Source organism: Archocentrus centrarchus, chromosome 8 (genome assembly GCF_007364275.1).
Source record: "Archocentrus centrarchus isolate MPI-CPG fArcCen1 chromosome 8, fArcCen1, whole genome shotgun sequence".
Lineage (NCBI taxonomy): Eukaryota > Metazoa > Chordata > Actinopteri > Cichliformes > Cichlidae > Archocentrus > Archocentrus centrarchus.
The window spans coordinates 5,444,077-5,466,275 of NC_044353.1; the positions used below are offsets into that span (position 1 = coordinate 5,444,077).

The following is a 22,199-nucleotide window of genomic DNA, read 5'->3' on the forward strand; positions in this document are numbered from 1 at the left end:
AAAAAAAAAAAATGGAAAACTGCAAAGGTAGGTCAGTATTAAGTACTTTTCGGGACTTTGTGAATTTCTGCCTAACAAGGCCTTATCACTGGGCATTCTCAGAACGAATGGCAGTGGTTCCTGAAACCCACATTTAAAATTTCCTCCTGCAAACTGGGCTTTCTGTTTTGACGTGACAAACAAACAAATTAAACATTTCCATCCACATTCTTGTAGATAGCTGAGACGCATAATTCCTAAAAGTCATTCAAAACACGGATATATGTATGAAATGCACAGGAAGTTTTGAGCATGTGCAGAAATGTTACTGAATCACATCCGACCTCTTAAAAAATTATAACTGTGTGAAATACTTAAGCTGGTTAGCATTTACAAAACAATAAATAAAAACAGAAGGTAAATCGTTTAAAATACTAATAAAGGCAAAAAATGTACAATATAAAAAGCAAGGGCTTTTGTTGTTTTTCTGTTTTTAGAATGTAAATCTATTTTTATTTTAATCGTATTTAATTTTAATTATTTAATTAAACAATAAAAAAAGTTTTTACAGTATTCTTTGATAGATAGATAGATATATTTTTAGTATTCCCTTGTGTATACATTATTTAATAAAAACATTGGTGAAACTTCCGCCTGGTTTTATTTTGGAGGGCTCGCCGGATGCCGTGTCTTCACTCCGCGGAGCTATCAGAGATTTTTGCTGCACTGACAGAGCGGTCAGGTTGCTTCATCTTTCCCCCAGACGCGTCGGAGCCGAGGTATATTTTTTACACAGCGACATCATGTCGGATTTCGAGGAGTTTGAGAAACAACTGAGCGAGAATCGCCAGGGTGAGTGCTGCCGTCCGTCTGTGCCCCAATTCGGTCTGCAAGCTAGCAGCGCACCGCTGGTGCGGACCGTTAGCTCGCCGCTTGGTTTTATGAATGAATAACGCGACCCGACACCAACTTCAGTACGCACTTTCCCTCTCAATGACTCAGCTCCTTCACCATATCTGTGCTGTCATATTTTAATTAGGCTTCAGTCTGCTTCTGTAGCTCCTCCACAGCCGCCGCTAAATATGTCACAGCCCTGAGTGCCGGTGAGAGCGCACGGTGAATTTTACCTGAGGCAGCAGGAGGCCGAACTCCGTGAAAACCGCGCATCTCTGTAGTTTTATCCTCCTCCGTGAAGATACATGTAGGTAGAAATGTTGTAAAATGGCACTTTCTGGATCACTTGAATCTACTTTTGAATTCGGCATCCATTATTAAGTACCGCAGCTCATTATTAACAAAAAAAAAAAAAAAAAAAAAGTAATTTCTGAGTGATTGATTGATCAGCGTCATTAGGAACAGAAGTTAGAACAGGACTGACATAAAGGAAGGAAACGCTTTATTTGTAACCGGTAATAATGAGAAAGTGGGGCTTAATTAAACACATACGCAATCATCACTTTACGTATATCTATGTGTGTATATAGTCGTGGATATAATTTCTTTACTAGTTTATGCATTTATTATTTTCATCTACTGTTTTAAAGCCTATTTTATGTATTTTCTATTATCGCTGTACCCATTTCGGAGATTTTGTGAAATATAAACGTGTAAAAAATATATTATTACATATTTATTAGTTATATTTATTAGTTTACTTCTTACCTGAACTTCTACTTCCATCCATCCATCCATTTTCTTCCGCTTATCCGGGGCCGGGTCGCGGGGGCAGAAGCCTAAGCAGAGAAGCCCAAGCTTCCCTCTCCCCAGCCACCTCCTCCAGCTCATCCGGAGGGACCCCAAGGCGTTCCCAGGCCAGCCGAGATACATAATCTCTCCAGCGTGTCCTGGGTCTACCACGGGGCCTGAACTTCTACTTGCATCTCAAATTATTTTTAATTAAAAATGTTAAATGTTTGAATATTGCATTTGCTAAAACAGTGATTCCCAAAGTGTGGGCGGCGGCCCTCTGGTGGGCCGCGAAGCTAAAGCAGGCTGGCCTCAGTATTAACAGGAATTCGGTTTGAAATTATATAAGTATTAGCTACATATTTATATAAATTTTGTTATTCATATAAAACTGTAAAAGGAGGTGATTAAGTAACAAATTAACTGGATAACACATCATTATACAAATTTGTACAAATAAATAATTTCAACATTGATTTTTTTAACCAAATTTTTCTTTCACAAGCTCATATACAGAAGATCCAAAGTGGTACTTTTCAGGAATGCAAAATAGATTTTAAAATATAAAAATAAGTGCAGACAATTTTAGAAAAATAATTTTATAATAAAATAGATGATGAAAAAATTATGAAGAAAAAAGGCATTAGAATATTGTATTCATTCATTAGGTATAGGTCTGGGATTTCTTCAGTTGGCCAGATCCAAGTTCAGCAGCGTTATGTGGCCAAAAAACAGTCAGCTGACTACCCGAATATACTGAAAGACCAGGTTTTCCCTTCAGTCGATCAGGATATTCCAACAATGCCCGGATTCGTTGGGCTCAGATTGTGGAAGAGTGGTTTGGGGAGTGTGAGACATCATTTTGATGTTATGACTCTCCCATCGCCAGTACAAGAAATGTTGTGAGGTTGCATAAGTGTATTGAAATGTTTATCCAACAACATTCATCCAGAACATCCTTGAATGCTGTCACAGAAGTCACAGTTATGCCCGTTATCCATTTGGAATCTTTTTAACCATTTTTCTGCTTCTGCGGAGAATATTTACCATTTTATTCAATTACTTGAGTGATATTAATCTTGAGTGATATTAATATTAAAGTGAAGTTATGTAGAGCACAGAGGGTTTCCAGTCACAAAGAAAGAATAACAGACCACGTCCAAAGCCTGACATTTAATCAAAGAGCACCTCCTATCGATTTGTTAAAAGGTCTGAAAAGAAGCATTCAGCCAGGATGAAAGGCCACGTTAAACTGTTAGATTTCTCAGAGAAATATGAGCAGCAACACCAGAGAGCGTCAGCCCATCCAGGTAATGCAGAAGGGTATCGACTGACGTGAAAATCACCGGCTTTTAGAAGAATGTGGGGGGCTGTTTCTCCTACTGACCTTTACTGACAAAACAAAACTTTCCTTTATTTATGACAGGTATTATTAAATGTTCTAATGTCGCTAATTATTTATTTTTTTTCTGCAGAAAGAGGTTAACCCCACTCATCTCCAGCTGAGCTGTTTTCATTGTCACTTTGGGCATTACATAGTTGTCTTACATAGTTGACTCAAGGCTTCCACAGCAGTGTTAAAAGCCTGCAGTGTTAAAAAAAAATACTCACACCAGGGTTCAACATGACCAATGGCCCGATGGCCACAGGGCCTTAAAAACGTGCTGTATTGAGTGAGTTGATTGGCCAGCCTCGGGGCTGTTGAGTGAAGTGATGGTGTTTCCACCGATCAACATGAACTTTCACTAATGGGTAGTTTCTTCTTAGAGTCAGTATTTTCACATTAAAATGACCTAATGACCCTAACCATGTGCTATTTGAATATGTATTTTTATTTCTCATTAAAAAAAAAAAGAAGTTCTTTTAAGTCTTCAGGGGTAAAAAAAAAAAAAAACTGACATGCACCAAAATTTGTTTATAATTTTTCCAGAAGAAATCCTTTTTGCCTGTGTTGTCGGGTTAGGGCTGGGTTTAGACCTCAGAGGGTTAAAACACTGTCATTAATCCACCTGTTCAGATGGTTTCATCATCCAGTGCTGGTTTTCACGACGACAGCCAACTGAACTAAGAAGAAGTGGAAACTGCGTGTATGCAGATAAACTGCTGGATCTTTAAATCTGTCAGATTCCTCTGACCTACCTGCAGCATGAAGGTGCACAGAATTTGCTCCACTGCTGCTTTAGCTACTGTTTCTTTCTCTGATATAGATTTATAGTAGCAATTACAGTATAAGTTCTTTGATAAATTATGTGATATTCTTAGAGATTAAGCTCTCAGAAAGAAACATAATTAAATTATACTAGAAGCCAGTAAAACTCTGATCTGCTGGTCTGGAGGCCCACTGGGGAAAAAAATGTTCCATTGAACAAAACCAGGTGTGCCAGGCTACTCTTTTAGAGTAAAGAAGTGCAGGTACAATCTGAAAACATGATCATACAGTTGAGCAGCTTCACCGCTCTGTCGTATTTGTCACCCTGGGCTTTTTCTGACCTCGCAGAGCGAGAGAGGGAGCGACACAAGAAGAGGAGCCGCAGTGGATCTCCCGGCCGAGGCGACAAGCATCGCAGCTGGAGCAAGGACCGAGGGAGCCGCAGCCGAGAGAAGCGGAGCCGCAGCCGAGACCGGAAGAGCCGGGACCGCCGGAGCTCCTCCCGAGACCACAAGAAGCGCAGGTGGAAAACTGCACGCCTTCCCAGGAACGATGAGTCCATGCACGCTTTGGTTGTAGGTCCTCAGGCCTTAAACAAGCCGAGGAAACAAAGTGAAAGTGAAAGGAGTTCTTCAAAGCTACGTAAAATACTGTTTAAGTAAAAATAAGTAATATTTAAATAAATTCATAAAACAGTGGGTGAAAGGCTGAATAAAGTAGTTTTAAAGATATAATGGGTCAGTAAATTCAACACACCAAAATAAAAGCAGAATAAAAAATGAAGTACAGCAACAGATGAGACAAACTATAAATATCAGATTTGAGAAACGGGATCCTGGAAATGTATTGATTTACATGTTTTTGTAATCAAGTATTAACCAGCTAAGATGTTTCACAGCTCGATCTTCTGAATGCAGAGTCATTTCTGGAGTCATGTGACCACTGAAACACTCCACTCAGATGTTATTTTGTCTGTTTTGTGCATGTAGCCATTCTCCAAGGCGAGCGAGGAAGAAAAGGACCTGCAAATACTGGGACGTGCCTCCTCCCGGCTTTGAGCATATCACACCAATGCAATATAAAGCTATGCAAGGTACCCAGTATGCTCCCTTCTGCAGATCTGCACTGAGTTTCTGCTTTATGGCGTCATGCTCCCCAGCTGTCTAACTGCATGACTATTATTCACTAACACTGAACCGCGATCTGAGTTTCACAGCAGTTGCGTCAACAGTGTTAATGTTTCATAGGGTCTACTGAGCTTAACTCTATGCTAAATGATATTTATGTAGCATTTACAGCACTAAACTGTATTCATAAACATTTTTAACTATCAAATTGACCTCTGATGATGATATATTGGAGGACAGTTCACATGCGGACTGGAGAAACCAAGCGACCCGCCTTCAATCAGCTTAAACAGTTTTCTTGGAGCCATGAGTGAGAGCTGGGCATTGGTCCTACGCAGAACTTTGTAGAGGGTTGTCTACATTTAGCTGCTCCCTGTCACCAGGGTGCAGCATCAAAAAAAGTACTGTAGTTTGTGTTTGTGCAGTTGTTGCTCTTTTAGCTCGGCCTCTGCTGCAGAGAAGACAGGTCAAAACATGCAAAGAGCTTCTTTGTATGAGCATAAACAATGAAAAGTGTCCCCTGCGTCCTCTGTCTGTCTGTCTTGTTTTTTTCTCATGCTGTACAGACAATGCTTGGCTCCTTCTTCATTTCTGCACAGCTGGTTAGTGACAGTGTGAAGTAGGTGTGAAGGTTGGATCTGGGATGGATGACAGAGATGCCTGCTATCCAATGTTGGAAGTGTGTCCTGAGGGGTACAACTCTAGTTATTTAATGCTGGGACGTTATAAGAGAGACAGACATGGCACTCCATGAACACTGAATAGAAATCTCTTGGAGGATTCTCTAAAGATGGTGGCAGTCCTACCCCAGAGAGCCAATCAGCAAGTGTACTTAATCTGTTTATCTGCTGAGAACCTGTTTGCAGTAAGATAGCTGATCTGTGAGTGAACCACCCTAAAACCTTTAAGCACTCGCTGTGGTTCATAAAACTACATCTGTGTTGCTCTGCAGTCTGACTGTAGTATAGTTTCCCCTGGAACACATAATCGTGGCGTCTGTGTGCAGTTATTTGGCAGCAAACACTGTCCCTCCTCCGTGTTTCCTCAGCGGCCGGCCAGATTCCAACAATAGCTCTGCTGGCAACGTCCACCACCACTGGAGTGGCTGCAGCACCGACACAAGTGCCCATAGTTGGCAGTCAGATGACCAGACAAGCCAGACGCCTCTACGTTGGCAACATCCCCTTTGGAGTGACGGAGGTAAACTCTTCGTCACTGTAGATTTGTACCAGACGAGGCTGCTGGCGCTGCGGCGTTTCCAGTTTGATCTCTGTCTCCTCAGGAGTCCATGGCTGAGTTCTTTAACGCCCAGATGCGCCTCGCAGGACTCTCACAAGCCCCCAGTAACCCCGTTCTCGCCGTGCAGATTAACCAGGACAAGAACTTCGCTTTCCTAGAGGTGAGAGTTTATATTACTGGAGTCTGGAGTGTTTTAAGTTAGTAAAGAGCTGCTTCAGCCAAATATTTTGCATTAAAGGTGAAAAAAATATTTAAAAGTTTTGAAATGTATGTATTTATTTATTTTTGGCAGATCATTTTTAGAATTATTCCTACAACTCTTTTTATATTTTATATTTATTTTATTATTTTCTTTTATGTATCATCTATAGTTAAGTAATTCCAAATAAAAATACATTTTTTTTTTTCATGTATTTATTTTTAGAGCATTTTTATTTATAGATGACTGAAATCATCCAGACGTCTTCCAGTGACATTATGTAACGTGCAGCTCTGAACAGAAGCTGGTTTTCTCGCCTCAGTGGACGGCAGGTCTCAGCTGGTGTTTAGCATCAGCTAATGTGAGAAACACCAGCATGCTAACGCTGCAGGCTCATAGTCCTGCTGCAACATGTGCAAGATGGCCTGCTGAAGCAATCTTCCTTTCTTAACACCCATTTACGTGCTGTTATAATTATTATCTTTTTTGTTGGCATTGCGACTCAGTGCGACTTTCTTTTGTAGTTTCGATCTGTGGATGAGACGACGCAGGCCATGGCCTTCGATGGGATCATTTTCCAGGGTCAGTCGCTGAAGATCAGACGACCTCACGACTATCGGCCTTTACCCGGGATCTCAGAGCAGCCGGCGTTCCACGTCCCAGGTTTGACTCTGATGCTTTCTTCTTTCTTTCTTTCTCCTCAGTCTCAGCCAGTTTGAATGAACTGAATTTTGTTCCAATTATCTGATTTAATATTAACAGGACCTGTTACAAGTCGATTTCCTGACATTTATATGCTCTTTTAATGTTTCTAATAATGAGGTCAGTGTGTGTGAGCTAAGAGCTCAGGCTTCATGCAGATCTGTATGATGTCACAGAGAGCTTACATCTCCTCTGTGGTCATCTCAAACATACTGCTCTGGCTGTGAGACCAGGCAATTAATCAGATTTTAGTTTCAGTAATTATTTTGACTTCTAGCAATTATACAATTACTTTTTTGCATTAATTGTCACTACAAAGCGACTGGGATAAAAGTGCAGGGAGATGAGCCAACTTGCTATTATAATCGAAACATCACAGCTTCATCCGAGAAATTCAGTTTAAGTCCGATTTATTTCAGTTTAGATTTGAGACGGAGTGCAGTCATCACCAGGATGAGAGCAGCCTGACAACAATGACAAGAAGACAGTTTCTCACACACTTGGCCGCAACAAAAATATGATTTTCGGTTTTACTTGCGACCTTTACAACATATACTGAGCTGAAACCAATTAAGTACAGTATACAATCAACATGGCAACACCTATGAATTCATGAGGCCATGTGATCATGTGTTATAATGAAGATCTTAAAAGTAAAGGTTAAAGTAAGTTCAGGCAGTACAGAAAGACACAGCAGATGCTTTGGTTTGTCTTAGTTTGCTTCAGTTACAGCACAGATGACTTAAGGAGGAAGAAATAAGAGGAAGAAACGCTAACCGGGTTTCTGTAGGTGAACCCGTGGAAGGATCCGGAGTCAGCTGCAGGCATTCACAGCTGTGCAGGTCTTCCAAGGCATGTGTGTGGGTGGTGCTGCCTGGATGTTCTGCCATAGAGCCTCGTGAGATGAGCTTTGGGGTCAAAAACACCCCCTAATCAGGGCTTACTTCCCCTCCACAGTCATTTCTTTATTTTCATTTGAATTACATGTGATGTGCAGTGAGTAGATCTTTGTTAGGTTAATAAATAATCAAGATTACAGTTGCTGACTAATCAAACAGCCTTAGCACACATCCTTCTGATTGGAAAACTGTAAGACGAAAGGGGGAGGAGCTAAAACAGCTCGTCTCAGACACCTGTGGGCCCAGTAAAGGACAAATAAGGATATTTCTGAGCTGTGAGTCATGCAACGCTTCCCAGACTAGAGTCCAAGAAAAAAAAATATGGTGCTGCAATGAGCAGACTAGTCCCCCTTTAAGCACTTTGTTGTATTTCATGCATGACTTGTGCTATATAAATTCATATTTTTTTGTTTTGTGATTTGATTGTTGTTTTCTCCTCCTGTGGTTTGTGTAGGCGTCGTCTCCACCGTTGTTCCCGATTCCCCTCATAAACTGTTCATAGGAGGCCTGCCCAACTACCTTAATGACGACCAGGTATTTATCCGAACGCAGGCCGAACAGCCGCACTCAGCCTTCCTCACTTTACGCTCACATGCTGAGGTTTTTGTCACCCTGAAACATGTTTTATGTATTACATGTTTTACACTTTACATTTCTTTGTGACGTGAGCAATATAGAAAATGTGTGTTAGTGGTGATTAACGTCGAGTAACAAGGCTTCCAATAGAAGTCAAAGTAGCTGAAGGGACCCCATGGTGTAAAAGAATAAAATAGAAAAAAACTGCATACAGTACTTGTGCGTGTGTGTAATAATTTCACAGCCTTTATTTTGATGAATCTCTGATATTACACAAACATTTATTATAAGTAAACTCCTTACACTTTTCTCATGCTAAGCATACTGATTTAAGAAAGGTAAGCAAAGTCCAGTATATTTACACAGCAGACTGATAAAGTGACGTGAAGTTATTTCTTTGTAGTATTTTTTCATTTGGGTCATTATCAAAGAAGAAGTCCACCTTAAGAGGCTTTAAAAAAGATTCTTTGCCTTTCTGGATTTTTCTGTTGTTTGATGATTGTTAGATCCTGTTTCACTTTACAGCCATCATGTTTTTATTAAAGGTACTTCTGCTCAGGTCCTGCCTTTAAAAATAGTTTAAAACCTTCTAAAATTTAATAAAACTAACAGTATGACTATGTCCAAAACTTCTCTTTATGATGAAGAGATATCGACTGAAGTTGAACTAGGGCTGGGCTGTACTTGCAATACCAATTTGCACCAAAAGGTGGTGCAAATTCTAAGTCAATGTAACCTTTATTTGACAGAGCAAATAGTCAGCCCATGTTATCCAAACCATCCTCGTCCCTCAATAATACTAGAAGGAAAACACTTTGAAACTTTGTGTAGAGTAACATCTAACCACACTGAGCCATGCACGCTTTGCTGGGATCTGGTTGTTAATAGACAATTTTTCTTCTGTTGTTGTTTAACAATCATTGGCATACACCTTGTATGTGCATTGCTGCCACCTTCTGGTGGTAGCAGGGCATTGCTTCCTACCGGGTGCTGTAAAAATGGGAAAAAATGTATGTTTTAGACAAAGAACAGTCCCATAAACATTTTTTTAATAACTTAATGACTGATGAACTTGAAAATTTGGATATCACGTACCTCCCAATGCAGTGAATTAGGGCACTGATTGTGCATGTCACAAAATGTGAAATGAAGCTGACCACATCCTCATGAATGATTATTAATTATAATAGGCGTCCTGGGCAGGTTTTAGCCTGACAGGAACTTAAAAAGTCAGTAAACAACTCCAGAAATGCTTCAGCAGTTGAAAGGTGGACTTTCCCTTTGACAAAGACTGAAAAGACAGCTTGTTGTACACCTTTACGCACAGAAATTTAATTCTAACTGTCCATTCTGTCTCATTAAGTCTCAGTTAGTTTGCAGAGCACATGCAGCCTGATGTCTATGATTCTCTGACTTATTTTTTTCTTAATACTTGCAGTCACTGCCACTGCCGTTGATACTCACAGCTCTTTCATTTTTGTTCCCCCACTTTGTCCCCAGCTAGGGGCCTGTAAGATCGTTAAGTCTGCGCTCATAATTTGTTCAGTAGTACTCATCTACTGCTGCCATGCCAACATGTAACACAAGGCAAGTAAGACATTCTGGTCCTCACACGGATACACTCCGAGTCCGCAGGTCCCTTACAGGCTACTTTCTTGCTCCCATCATGCTTTTGGAGCGCGTTTACGACCTGGGGGGTTGATCATTGAGGTTTGGGGGTTGTGTTGATGGAGATGGTGTTTTGTTTTTTTGTTTCTTTATTAATTAAAGGTAAGAAGATTATGTTTTTGACCGCTTTTAAACAGCTTTAAATAACTTTAGTTTATTTTTAACACCATCTACTGAAAATAAGATTACTATTACTATATGTTTATTTGTTTATATATTTAACCACGTCTCAACACTTGTGACAATTGATTGTCTTTGTTTAAGCTAAAATGTCCCCAAATGAACTCATTCCAGCCTGTAATGGAAATATCTGAGTATTGTACAGTGTTTCCCACAGATCTGAATTCAGTTTGTACCGATGGTGCTCACGAGCAGGCACACGCAAAACAATATGAGCAGTAATAATCAGGGCAAAGTATCAGACGCAGGCGATATAAAACATGGATGCAGCTTCTATCACCAATGTGATAAAAAGGTACAATCAGTCATTTTTTGAGGTTATTTAACAGAAAAAAAGAATATTATACCCATAAATATACATTGATTAGTGTGTAATTATGTCTTCCAGCAAATTGATGCATTCTCATCAACTCTTATTATCTTATTTATTAAAAATACATAGGAGTGGGTACCAGTTTGTGGAAGTTTGCCCCGCCATCTTGAATGTGTTGGCTCATATGAAAACGCCATTCCACCTAATGTATATGGCTAAAGACCAGCTGCATACATAGTGCACCAAATACTGTAGCAGTTACTTATTGTCAGCAGATTAGACACTCACGTCTCTGGACAGCTGACAGTGAGCTGGCTAAACAACAACATCTTGTTGTAAGCTAACATTATACCAACTAATTTTAGGTTTGAGTGTCCTAAACATCACACTTTCCCTCTGATAAACAGTCTGATCACATTCTCTCTCACATTGTATGAGAGTTTATTCACGAAGTATCCAACAATGTTTAGTCCACTTCAGAGAGTTTCACCTAGCAGAGGCTAACAGCAGCTAACAGGTGCAAAAACAGCGGTGCTTACCAACAGAAAAGTTCTGGAAATCCACAAAAACTCACCTCAGTATCTCTGTCATCGGTCAGAAGTGAGCCTCTCTGATTCATCGACTCCATTTGGACTCCTTTCCCAAAGTTTTACAGCTTCCTTCAGAGTAAACAGATGTGGGCGCTTCTCACCTGGCATATTGACAGCTGAGGTAAACAGAGGACTGACAGCCAACACTCACTACAGATGAATGGCAGCCAGAGTTTTTGAGGTGACTCAGGGGTAAAAACATAAAATACCTCAAAATATTTGACACATATCCATTTTTTATTCCTTATTTATTATTAAAAGAAAATATGTTAAAATATAGTATGTACCAAAATGTTATGATACACAAACAGTGGCAGAAGCACACCTGCTGGCTGCAGCTATTATGTGATACTGTCTGAATTTAATGTTTCTGATCTCTCTTGGCTGACTGAAACATGTTTGTCCTTCAGTGGCCACCATAGCTAGGCTCATGCACTTGAATTGAGAGGGGTAAGAAAACAGAATTCAGTGGACTGCAGTCTGCATCCAGCAGTTACACACTGTACCTTTAACCATGCATTCTTCTTAACAGCCACCAGGGGGCGACTCCTGATTCCAAAAAGACTTGTGGTTGTATAGGAAAGTGTTAATTGTTTACCTCAGTATACCACTTTACTGATGATTTTATATCCTCAGGCGCTAATTTCAGGTTATGTTGAACAGAACATGAAGTCCACTTTGTAAATTGTTGTCAATTTATAAAATAGGAGCCATCCTCCATCCTCATTTTAGCCAGTGAGGATGAACCATCCTTGATTTCTCAGTCTGTCCCTTGGTGGGACAAATTGGCTACGTCCATCTTCTTTACTGTCTGCACTTCACAGAAAGACTTATTATTCACATAATACCAGCAGCACAAACACAATGGAGAGATCCAGCTCAGTGACTCAGATTAGTAAAGCGGAGGCAAAGTCTAGTAGGTAGCTAACATCTGTCAGTCCCTGGCCTCTCTACATCTGAATAAATGTGTTATGAAAACAAACTGTACAGTTGTTATGACGGGTTAAACTATCCATAGAGACCAAAACCGTAGCAGGCTGTAAACATGTTTAATACTGCTGTAAAGTTGGACATTTTAACATGGGAACTGACTCATTTGTAGCCACTGAAGTGCCACTAAGTGGTGCTTGGTTGTGATAAATGAGGTAATGTTACGATCAGCTGCTTTTCCAATGAGGCTGTCATCCAGTAGCACAACGGACTCTGACTCTACCATCTTGAACTGCAGCTGGTGACTTTAGTCCTCATCCTGCTCTGTAGACTCGGTGAGATCAAGGTAGCATCACATGAACCAGTTCTCCACCTGCTGCTCCTGTAAGAGTGTAAGAGCAGGAGAAGGACCCGTGCTGCCAGCAATAGTTGCACTCCATTGGACCGCAGGATGAGAGACTTGTACAAACCCACCAGGGTGTTTATTCACACTTCCAAACATTTAAGCCATTAGAAAGACGTGTCAGTTATTGGCCAGTGCTGTGCCTCGCCTTCAGCGTCCTGTAACTCCGCAAACACTGGCTCCAGATTTCCCAGCAAAACCAACATGGCAACTTGTTTCAGACTTTCTTGCAGATTCCAGAAACAACTGAGCAAAATTAAATCATTGGAGATAAGAAATAAGCCATGCAGCTGCTGAATCTGTATTCATTTTGGACTAAAATGGTTGGAGAGATTTTTTCATGTGTTTCCAGAGGTATCATGTCTCACCGGTTTTCCTTGATTTGCATAAAGTACCCAGACATTTAATATCAATGAGAAGGGAGCGACTCCATATTTCATGTGCCAAAACACCACCCTGTCAGTATGTATGGCTTTTAGCCAACTTTATTTCTAAAGCACTATAAAAACAGCAACCACTGAACCAAAGGAATAAAAATATATTAGAATAAGAGAAAATAAAATAAAATAAATAGAATCAAAATTACAACACAAAATAAAAGCATCAATAAAATCTAAAAATGAAATATAAATATTAAATCCACATCTCAATCTGGGTCTAAAGCCAAGCAGAAGAGGTGGGTCTTAAGAGTGGATTTAAAAATGGCCAGAAAAGAGTCCCGTCGAATATGTAACAGCAGCAAATTCCACAATTTGGGAACCACCACAGCAAAAGTCCTGTTTCCCGTGAGCCTCCGCTGTATCCTTGGCTCATCCAGGAGCAGTTGGTCCGCTGATCTGAGTGCCCGGGAGGGGGAGCACAAGTGCAGTAGCTCAGAGGCCATTTAAGGAGTTAAAAACAGGGAGAGGGAAGCGTGGAATTAACACACCTGTGATCAGATACCGTCAAGCAGTTGGATGATATCAAAGGCCTCCACCACAGCCGGCCAGCAGGGAAACTTAAAAGAGAAAGGGCCGAGGTTAGTTGGGCATCAGGGACTAAGCTTTCAAAATAAGAGCGAGGGGATTGTCTGCTATTAAATCAATCACAGATCAGAAAAAACTGCTTAGATGAGACAGCAGATATACCCGCCAGCCCAAAGTAAATTCCATGTGTGGGAAACACTGTTTTAGCAGAAACGGGGAAATGACATGAAGTTGGTATTTAATCAATGAATCATCAAAGTAAAATCAACTGCAGGGTTATTGATCATTCTCAGGAGACTGAACAGTTTATATGCTGGTGCCCCCCCCCCCCCCCCCAAGACCCAGCATAGTAGTGAAAATCCTTACAGTGTAAAACGGCCCTGCGGTGTGTACACAGCACCCCAGCACGTTGTGTTGAATGACTCACATTCTGCTTCTGTGTGTCGTGCTTTCGAGTCTCAAATGGACATTTAGAATTCACTGAGTAGACAAACACACTCACGCTGGCAGTGATTTCTCCAGCTCAGATCTCGCTCCCGGGCTCTTGTTTGCAGGTGAAGGAGCTCCTGACGTCGTTCGGGCCACTCAAAGCGTTCAACCTGGTGAAGGACAGTGCCACGTCACTGTCGAAAGGTTACGCCTTTTGTGAATACGTAGACATCAGCGCCACTGATCAGGTAATAGTGGTTAAAGTGTTTTTGTGGGGCCTTTAGCTGTGCTGTGCTGGGCTGCCGTTTACAGGTGTGTGTTTGCTCCTCATCAGGCAGTAGCTGGGCTCAATGGGATGCAGCTGGGTGACAAAAAGCTGATCGTCCAGAGGGCGAGCGTGGGAGCTAAAAACGCCAATCCTGTGAGTGCAAGTCACAGCATGAACCCGCACGATGTGTGAATAGACTGTACACACACTGATGAGCTCTTACTGTATGCGCTGCAGACCTCCATCATAGAGACCCCAGTGATGCTACAGGTTCCTGGGCTTCAGAGGCTGCAGAACTCTGGCATGCCCACAGAGGTGCTGTGCCTTCTCAACATGGTGATGCCCGAGGAGCTGGTGGACGACGAGGACTACGAGGAGATCCTCGAAGATATCCGCGAGGAATGCTGCAAGTACGGCACCGTGCGCTCCATCGAGATCCCCCGGCCTGTCGACGGTGTGGAGGTCCCCGGCTGTGGAAAGGTGGCGCTTATACACACATCTCTGCAATGCAAACCACAAAATGTAGTAATGTACTGCATACATGTCCGGTGAGCCACCTGTGAAAGTGGAATCCATAGCTAACATTTCAGTAGATACCTCTGTAAACAGGAAGCAGTCCTCCGGGCTCTGTACCCTGAAATCAGAGCCATCCTAACACATCCAAATATGTATTTGTTCCTCGCTGCGTTGATCTGACTTCCCTCTCTTTTCTTCAGGACTCACCGGCTCTTTTTTTCTTTTCAGATCTTTGTTGAGTACGTCTCTGCTGCGGACTGTCAGAAAGCCATGCAAGCCCTCACCGGCCGCAAGTTTGCCAACAGAGTGGTGGTCACCAAATACTACGATCCGGACATGTACCACAGACACGAGTTCTGAAAGCACAGACAAGCCCCTCCTCGTTTTCTGTTTGTCGGCTGGGCTTCGGTCCGTTTCTTCCCTCCTCTGATCGTTGTGACTGTGTCCTATAGAGACTAGAGCTGGAACAGTTTTATTACTGGACTGCAGTGTGTGTGTCTTCAGTGCTGAATAACTCCCAGCTTTAGCCTAACTCCCAAACCGTGACTGAACTCATTCTGAACTTTAAAGATACTCTAGTATACATAACACTTGCCGTAGAATGAATGTGACATGTATCTTACCTACACTAATACTGCCTGACAATGCCAGAGTAGCTATCCATCAAGTATGCACTGTACGAGAAAAAAAAACAGCAAATGTTTGGATTTTCTTCCCGAGCACAAACGTTGATTTCCGGTTTAGGTCTAGATTTGAAAAGCCATCATAATGTTTCTTCAGTGGCTGTGAGGAAAGCAAATGTTTTTATTTATTTATTTATTTTTCCAGAGTAATATTTCCCACTGTATGCATCAATATTAATGTTCCTTAAACATATACAGTGCTGTGTACTGCTTACATAGACCAAATGTTGACTCGTTTCATGTCAGAAGTGAGAAGCTTCATTGTGTCAGTAAAGCCTCAGTGGTGAGTTTGTAAATATTGAATATTCAATTGGCGAAACACGTTAAAAGCTGCTGGAATTAAAAAAAAAAATTTGAAATGTTCCAGCTGGAAATTTTTGATCAAACAATGGGACAGTCGGCCGATGGGTAAACCCTCCACCTGAGCAGCAACTAAACTTTAGATTCACTTCAGATCTTTGTAGGTCAGAACTTTGCTCTTCTCTGCGCACTGTTGCCAACTCCTCAGTAAGGAAAGGAGCTATTGGCTGTCGTAAAAGTCGCTAGAAGTTGCTGTATGATGTCATCATCTAATTTGCATAATAGGTCATTTGCATGTAGTTGTAATGTGTTTGGAACAGGGCTCTACAACTCCAGGCCTTGAGGACCCCTGTCCTGCAGGTTTTAGATGTGTCCCTGATCCAACACACCTGATTCAAATGGCTGAATTACCTCCTCAGTATTCAGTCAAGTTCTCCAGAGTCCTGCTAATGACTTCTATATTTGACTCAGGTGTGTTGAAGCAGAGACACATCTAAAACCTGCAGGACAGGGGCCCTCAAGGCCTGGAGTTGGCGAGCCCTGGTTTAGAACTACAAATGAACTTTATGAAATAACTTCACGACTTTAATGCTTTGCCTAGACCCACATTGCATAAATCAATTTTGTTCCATAGTGTCAAATAGGCCAAAGCGAAGCAAAATTTGGAAAGAAGTTGCGGGGGGGGGGGGGGGGGGGTCTGAAAAGTCGCTATGTTGACAACACTGTCTCTGCGGCTGAAGGATCAACAACAGCATAAACCTAAAAGCTTACAAATCTAATTTAGACACTGCCCCCTGTTGACAGATTTGATGGGTGATTCTCTACTTTGTAGGATTACAGTTAAGATAAACGCCCCCTTCTGGCCAAGCTGTGTAACTTACTCCTGTCCTGCTCTGTTTTGCGTTTGGATTTCGGGCTGTTTACATGGCGCCCCATTAATTTATTTGTAGTTATCATATTTTGCAGCACATTTCAGCTTGATTAATTTGTAATTACCAATTATCTGGATCTGGGTGAATATCAGAAAATATCAGCGATCCTGGACAGTAGTGAAAACCAGCTATTTTATTAAAAATCAGATACATATATATTATATATGACATTGCTGACTTCAGAGGATAAGAAATAGAGTTTCAGACCTTTAAAAAGAAGATAAAATTAAAAATTATTGTTAAAAATATTTTAAAAGGCATTTTCTATATTTATTAAGTGAGCCAATCAACTTCCTGTTAAGTCTGTGGGAACAGTTCATCCAACAGACCAGCAGGGGGCTCACCTTGACTTTCTCAATTATGAATGGAGCTAAACAGCTAAAATAATAATTATTGATAATATATCCTCTCTTAAATCATTGAGTTTTTCTTACAGGGAGTCAGATTCAGCCTGTAAAACCTTTGTGTTCTGCTGCTGCGGCTGATTGGGCCCCGTTTACAGATGATAACGAGACGTTAGAGTGCAGTCTTTGCTTCATCCATTGTTGGTTTTAACCACTTTCCCTACATCACATCACATTTCCTGCTTTATTTTTGATAAACTGATGTAGCCACAGTAAATAAGGTGTGAGGGTTTAACTAAAGGTCGACTGTGTACGTCTGATCAGCAGGACTCACAAATTCTTACAACACAGCGAATAAACACATGCTGAAAAAAGCACCTTTCAGTTGTGGAGATAGCAAACTGATGATTTTTTTTTTAAAGCTTTTCAGTTTGTGTGCTGTTTTGCATCTGTTGAAGAAAATCTATGAAGTTAATTTATTCTGAACTATATTTAATCTGCTTAGAAAGTGCAGGCACAGATATGAATGAAGACACCAGAAGCTGGAAGGAAAGCCCGTATTTGCACATACAGTGAACATGTTGTTTCCACATAGGTAAAATTGTATTTTATCATAATAAGCAGGACATATCAAATGGTGATAAACACTGCTGTATTTTCTACGGTTTTGAATGGCTCAAAAATCTAAAAACATGTTTCCTTTGTACGACCCCCGCCACTGCCGTCGCCTCAAATAAATGCTTGCGTCCACCGTCTGGCTGCTGGGGTGTTCTTTTCCTCTGAATTATCTGTGACAAAGATGGATCAGATATCACTAAAAGTACTCATTAAGGATATTTACTCCTTTTTTTTAACAGACATTAATTATTTTGTCCTTAAAGCAGGGACCAAATTAGCACATTCACTGTTTATGATTACTAACTTAATAAAGCCAATGTCACTCATGAGATAAAGTCAGCCAGACCTGCTCTGAGCAGGATGGACAGGATTAAAATGAGTCCATCAGAGGGACAGCTCAGGTCGAGAGGTTTGGAGAGAAAGCTGGAGAGGCGGAGGTGGTTTGGACCTGTGCAGAGGATGGATGAAAGGATGCTGAAGATGGAGCTACCAGGCAGGAAGAGAAGAAGCTCACAGAGGAATTTCGTGGATGTAGTGAAGGAGGACGCGCAGAGGGTTGGTGTTACAGAGGAGGATGCTGGGATAGGGTGAGATGGAGGTAGATGATACACTGTGGCGCCCCCTAAAGGAGCAGCTGCTATAAGAAAATTGTTTTTTAAATCAGAAAGTTCCTGTTATTTTTTATAACGTGTTCAGACTTTCTCTGCTGACAAATCTGATTGCATTTAACATAATTCATCCTTATTGTGTGTTGTGTTGTTCAGTGCGTGGTCCCTCACCTCCTTTATCTTCACTAGCTCGGTCTTCTGGAGAATAAAAATGTCGCCTACCCCTGTTATAAACACAGCTTCAGATATAGATTTAGAAAGCAGAGTTTTATTTTGAAAGATTTAAAATAGATTTAAAATGTCTTTTATTTTGTAGGTCCTGTCCAGTTGTTTCCTGGTACAATGTCAGCAGCTTACACATATTTTATTATTTTATTATCAAGGTTATAGAGTGTGAATTCAATATTTGTTTCACCTATTGTTTTTATTTTTGAAGGTGAGAAAAAAGGTTGTGACCGGAAGTTCAGGCGATGTCGCTACTTTTTTAGTCTATACTGAACTCAGCTAAAGTTTACGTTTTTTTTTTAATTATTAATTATTATAAATTAACTGTGTTTATTTCTGTAATAGCTGTATTGCTGTTTAAAGGAACTAAAAATATTTAATAATCGATTTCACTTTGTAGGTTTTGACCGGAAGTAAAGCGCTGATCCCACTTCAAACGACTGCGGCAGAAGTCGATGACGCTGTAGACTCTACTCTATTTTATTAAAATTTCACTATTTGATAACTGTATACGTTTCTTTAACAGTCAGGTTTCGTTTAAAGTTCGGAAAACCCGCTAAAATAGGTTTTATTTTGAAGGGTTTGATTGGAAGCGGAGCGGCGGGATCACGTCAGAGGCCGTGACCATGACGACAACAGCGAGGAGCTCAGTGTGACAGATGTTTGAGGAGACGCCGCTGAACGCGGAGGAGAAGCGGAGCCGCAGTAAGAGTAGCGGGAGGAGAGCGGGTTGCGCGTGGATCTCTCACCGCGGAGGAGAAGCGACGCTCGGCCAAACATGTCTGGGGAAAAAGCGGCGGCGTCCTGCAGCAAGTTCCAGGCGAACATTTTTAATAAAAGCAAATGTCAGAACTGCTTCAAGTCCCGCGAGCTGCATCTGCTCGGCGACCGCGACCTGGAGCAGGTGAGTTCACCGTCACCTCAGGTGTCACCAGCAGGCCTGTTTCACACTTGTTAAACACTCACATTAAAGGTTTTAACCACTTTTGTTCCGAGTTTGTTGACTATTCGGTTGGTTTCTAGTTAAAAAAAGTAAATCACCAGATGTATTCTAAAAACATGCAAATATAAAGTACGAAAACGCTCATTTTAACACTTCATTTTAGTTAATCTGTCAGTGTTTTATTTTATTTTATTTCAGGGTTGTTTTATACAAAGCCATGCTCTATATTCATGCTTTATTAAGTGTCCCATTTACCCCCCCCCCCCCAAAACAAAACAAAAAACAAACAAAAAAAAAAAATATATATATATATATATATATATATGACCACATTTCAGCCTTCCTTTAAGTCATGAATCTCATAAATAAAACGTAAATGAAAGTCTGATCTTCGGTTTTGTTTAAGTGATTTGCGGCATAAAAATCGGAAAAATGATAGTTAGAGCCCGTGCACAGATGAATAGATGAGGGTGTGTGTGTGTGTGTGTGTGTGTGTGTGTGTGTGTGTGTGTGTGTGTTATTTTATCCAGACAGTGGTTTATTTTTGTTATGTTTTTCTTTTTTTTTAATTAATTTTTATTTTTTTTAACACTACAAATTAAGCCTAAAAGCTTACAAATATAAATTAAATATTAAAATGAATTTTAGTTATTTGTAAACCAGACTATTTACAAATTAATAACTAAAGAAGGTGGTAGTGGTGGAGGTGGTGGTGGTGGGGGGGTTTGGGGTTTTGCTTTTGTTATGTGAAAAATGCTCCCACAGCTGTGATTCAGGAACACGGAGAAGACAAAAATAGAAACTTTGTGCCCTGAAATGTGAACTAATAGATTAAAAGTAATGACTAATCTCCCCACTACACTAACTCCCATGTAGAGTCTTTTAAAACTTATATATATTTAAATGAACTCTGATTAGAGTAAAAAGTTAAGGGTACTTTCATTTTAATTTCAAGTAGCATAATCTGATTACTTGTTCGCTATTGCTTCCGTATGAGGTATATGGTTAGGGTTGGTGCTTTACAGTCTTACTTGCCAATAGTTACGCAGCAAATGTAGTGGAATGTTCATGAAATAAGGAGCGGAAAATGGAAACTAATCCCTGTAGTGTTACAGTACATCATCGAATTTTGTCTGGGAAGAATGTGAATCCATTGGTTTCCCATTACCAGTTCATCCATTGCATCATTCTGTTACCTTAAAAAGGCTCAAAAAGCTGGAGGAAAAAATAAATAACATGACCTGTTTACTGGCTACATGTCAGCCTTGTGTATTTAGTGCTCAGTAAAACGTGTCAGCACTGGAAACGTGTTCCTGAATGTGAGGTGATGTAAGGAGGCGATCATGACAGCGTCCTGCATGCCTCACATTGTTAAACTGTGCCATCATCGTGTCCCCCTGCCTGCTTTCACCGTGCCATGTAATTTCAACACTCTTCATCATATCTGCAAACACTGCACGCGCTTTTCCTCTGACGCTGCAGACTCACAGAAAACCTGCTCGTTTTCCTGTAAGTGTTTGAACGCGCTGTTTATTTACTACTTCTCCACAGCAGGCAGCTCCTCACATTTGATTTGGCAGAATTTTTAGGCCAGATGCCCTTCAAACTGAGATCTTTCACTTGTTAGGCGAGTGTGTAAACACTAAGCTATTTAAATGTGCTGGTGTGATATGCTGATTTATAAAGTTTTCACTGGAATCTGTGAAGTGCACCCTTATTGCTTTCATAGGAATTTAGAGGGCAAGTAGCAGCCAGGTGCTGCTAATCAAGTGCACTTGATTAAATGATCATCATCAAGTGTGAGCACCTCTATAAAAGCAGAGGTTTTGGTAGTTTACTGGTCTGGAGCATTCAGGTGTGTTTTCTGAAAAAGCCAATTATTTTAAGAGGGTGACGATATTATATTACAAGAACCATGAACTATGATACTCATAGACGACACTGATCTGTAGTGAGAGCAGGGAGCAGGTGGAGGTATGCTCTGCAGAAAAGAGGAATGAAAGTCAGTAGAAGCAAAACAGAATATATGTGTGACTGAGAGGGAGACTGGTGGAAAGGTGGAGCTGCAATGAGGAGGGGTAGTGAAGGTGGATGAGTTTAAATAAAGGGAAGGTTTATAAAATGTTAGTGAGACCTGCTGTGATGGATGATTTGGAGACGATGGCACTGACAAAGAGACAGGAGGCTGAGTTGGAGGTGGCAGAGCTGAAGATGCTCAGATTTTCAGTGCGAGTGACCAGAATGGAGAGGATTGGAAATGAGTCCATCAGAGGACAGCTCAGGCTGAGTGGTTTGCAGACAAAGCTGAGGTGGTTTGGACAAAGGATGTTGAATATGGAGCTGCCAGGCAGGAGGAAAAGAGGAAGAGCTCAGATGGAGGCAGATGATCCGCTGTGGTGACCCCTAAAGTGATAATATACTGACATATAGTGTATATATGTCGAGCTCTGACGGTCCTGTGTACTTCCAGGCGAAACCCATCTACGCAGGCTGGCTGTGTTTGGCTCCTGAGGGGACAGATTTTAACAACCCGATGCAGAGGTCGAGGGTAGGTCACCTTTAAAACATGTGAATGTCCCGTTAGTGTGATCCTGTTGTGACTGAGTTTCCTGCCTTTTGTTGTCAGAGATGGCAGCGGCGCTTCTTCATCCTGTACGAGGACGGCGGCCTGAGCTTCGCTCTGGATGAACTGGTGAGAAACGGCACAGATACTAAAATTACAACCAAA

General features: G+C 41.0%; 2 protein-coding genes across 3 annotated transcripts in view; both read left to right on the forward strand.

Moving 5' to 3' along the window:
• Positions 1-664: 664 nt before the first annotated feature.
• On the forward strand, positions 665-16,235 carry LOC115785136 (splicing factor U2AF 65 kDa subunit-like). Of its 2 annotated transcripts, XM_030736618.1 has the most exons (11): positions 665-831; positions 4,163-4,337; positions 4,804-4,907; positions 5,990-6,141; positions 6,224-6,340; positions 6,904-7,042; positions 8,435-8,514; positions 14,160-14,282; positions 14,369-14,455; positions 14,540-14,782; positions 15,047-16,235. In XM_030736618.1, the coding sequence occupies exons 1-11, from the start codon at positions 783-785 to the stop codon at positions 15,176-15,178; spliced, it is 1,401 nt and encodes a 466-aa protein (XP_030592478.1). In that variant the 5' UTR covers positions 665-782; the 3' UTR covers positions 15,179-16,235. The 2 variants fall into 2 exon arrangements, with proteins under 2 accessions (XP_030592478.1, XP_030592477.1); XM_030736617.1 differs by lacking the exon at positions 665-831 and having other exon boundaries at positions 3,986-4,337.
• Positions 16,236-19,029: 2,794 nt separating this feature from the next.
• Positions 19,030-22,199, forward strand: part of LOC115784483 (myosin phosphatase Rho-interacting protein-like) — a 28,657-nt gene continuing 25,487 nt past the window's right edge. Inside the window, exons 1-3 of the mRNA XM_030735719.1 lie at positions 19,030-19,432; positions 21,942-22,019; positions 22,098-22,163. Coding sequence (XP_030591579.1) covers positions 19,307-19,432; positions 21,942-22,019; positions 22,098-22,163 — 270 coding nt within the window. The 5' untranslated portion in view covers positions 19,030-19,306. The remainder of the gene's footprint in view (positions 19,433-21,941; positions 22,020-22,097; positions 22,164-22,199) is intronic.

Coding starts and splice junctions, on each gene's coding strand:
- LOC115785136 (XM_030736617.1), top strand. CDS start 4,093: ATGATCATACAGTTGAGCAGCTTCACCGCTCTGTCGTATTTGTCACCC. Junction 4,908..5,989: donor GCAATATAAAGCTATGCAAG/GTACCCAGTATG, acceptor GTGTTTCCTCAG/CGGCCGGCCAGATTCCAACA. Junction 8,515..14,159: donor ACTACCTTAATGACGACCAG/GTATTTATCCGA, acceptor TCTTGTTTGCAG/GTGAAGGAGCTCCTGACGTC.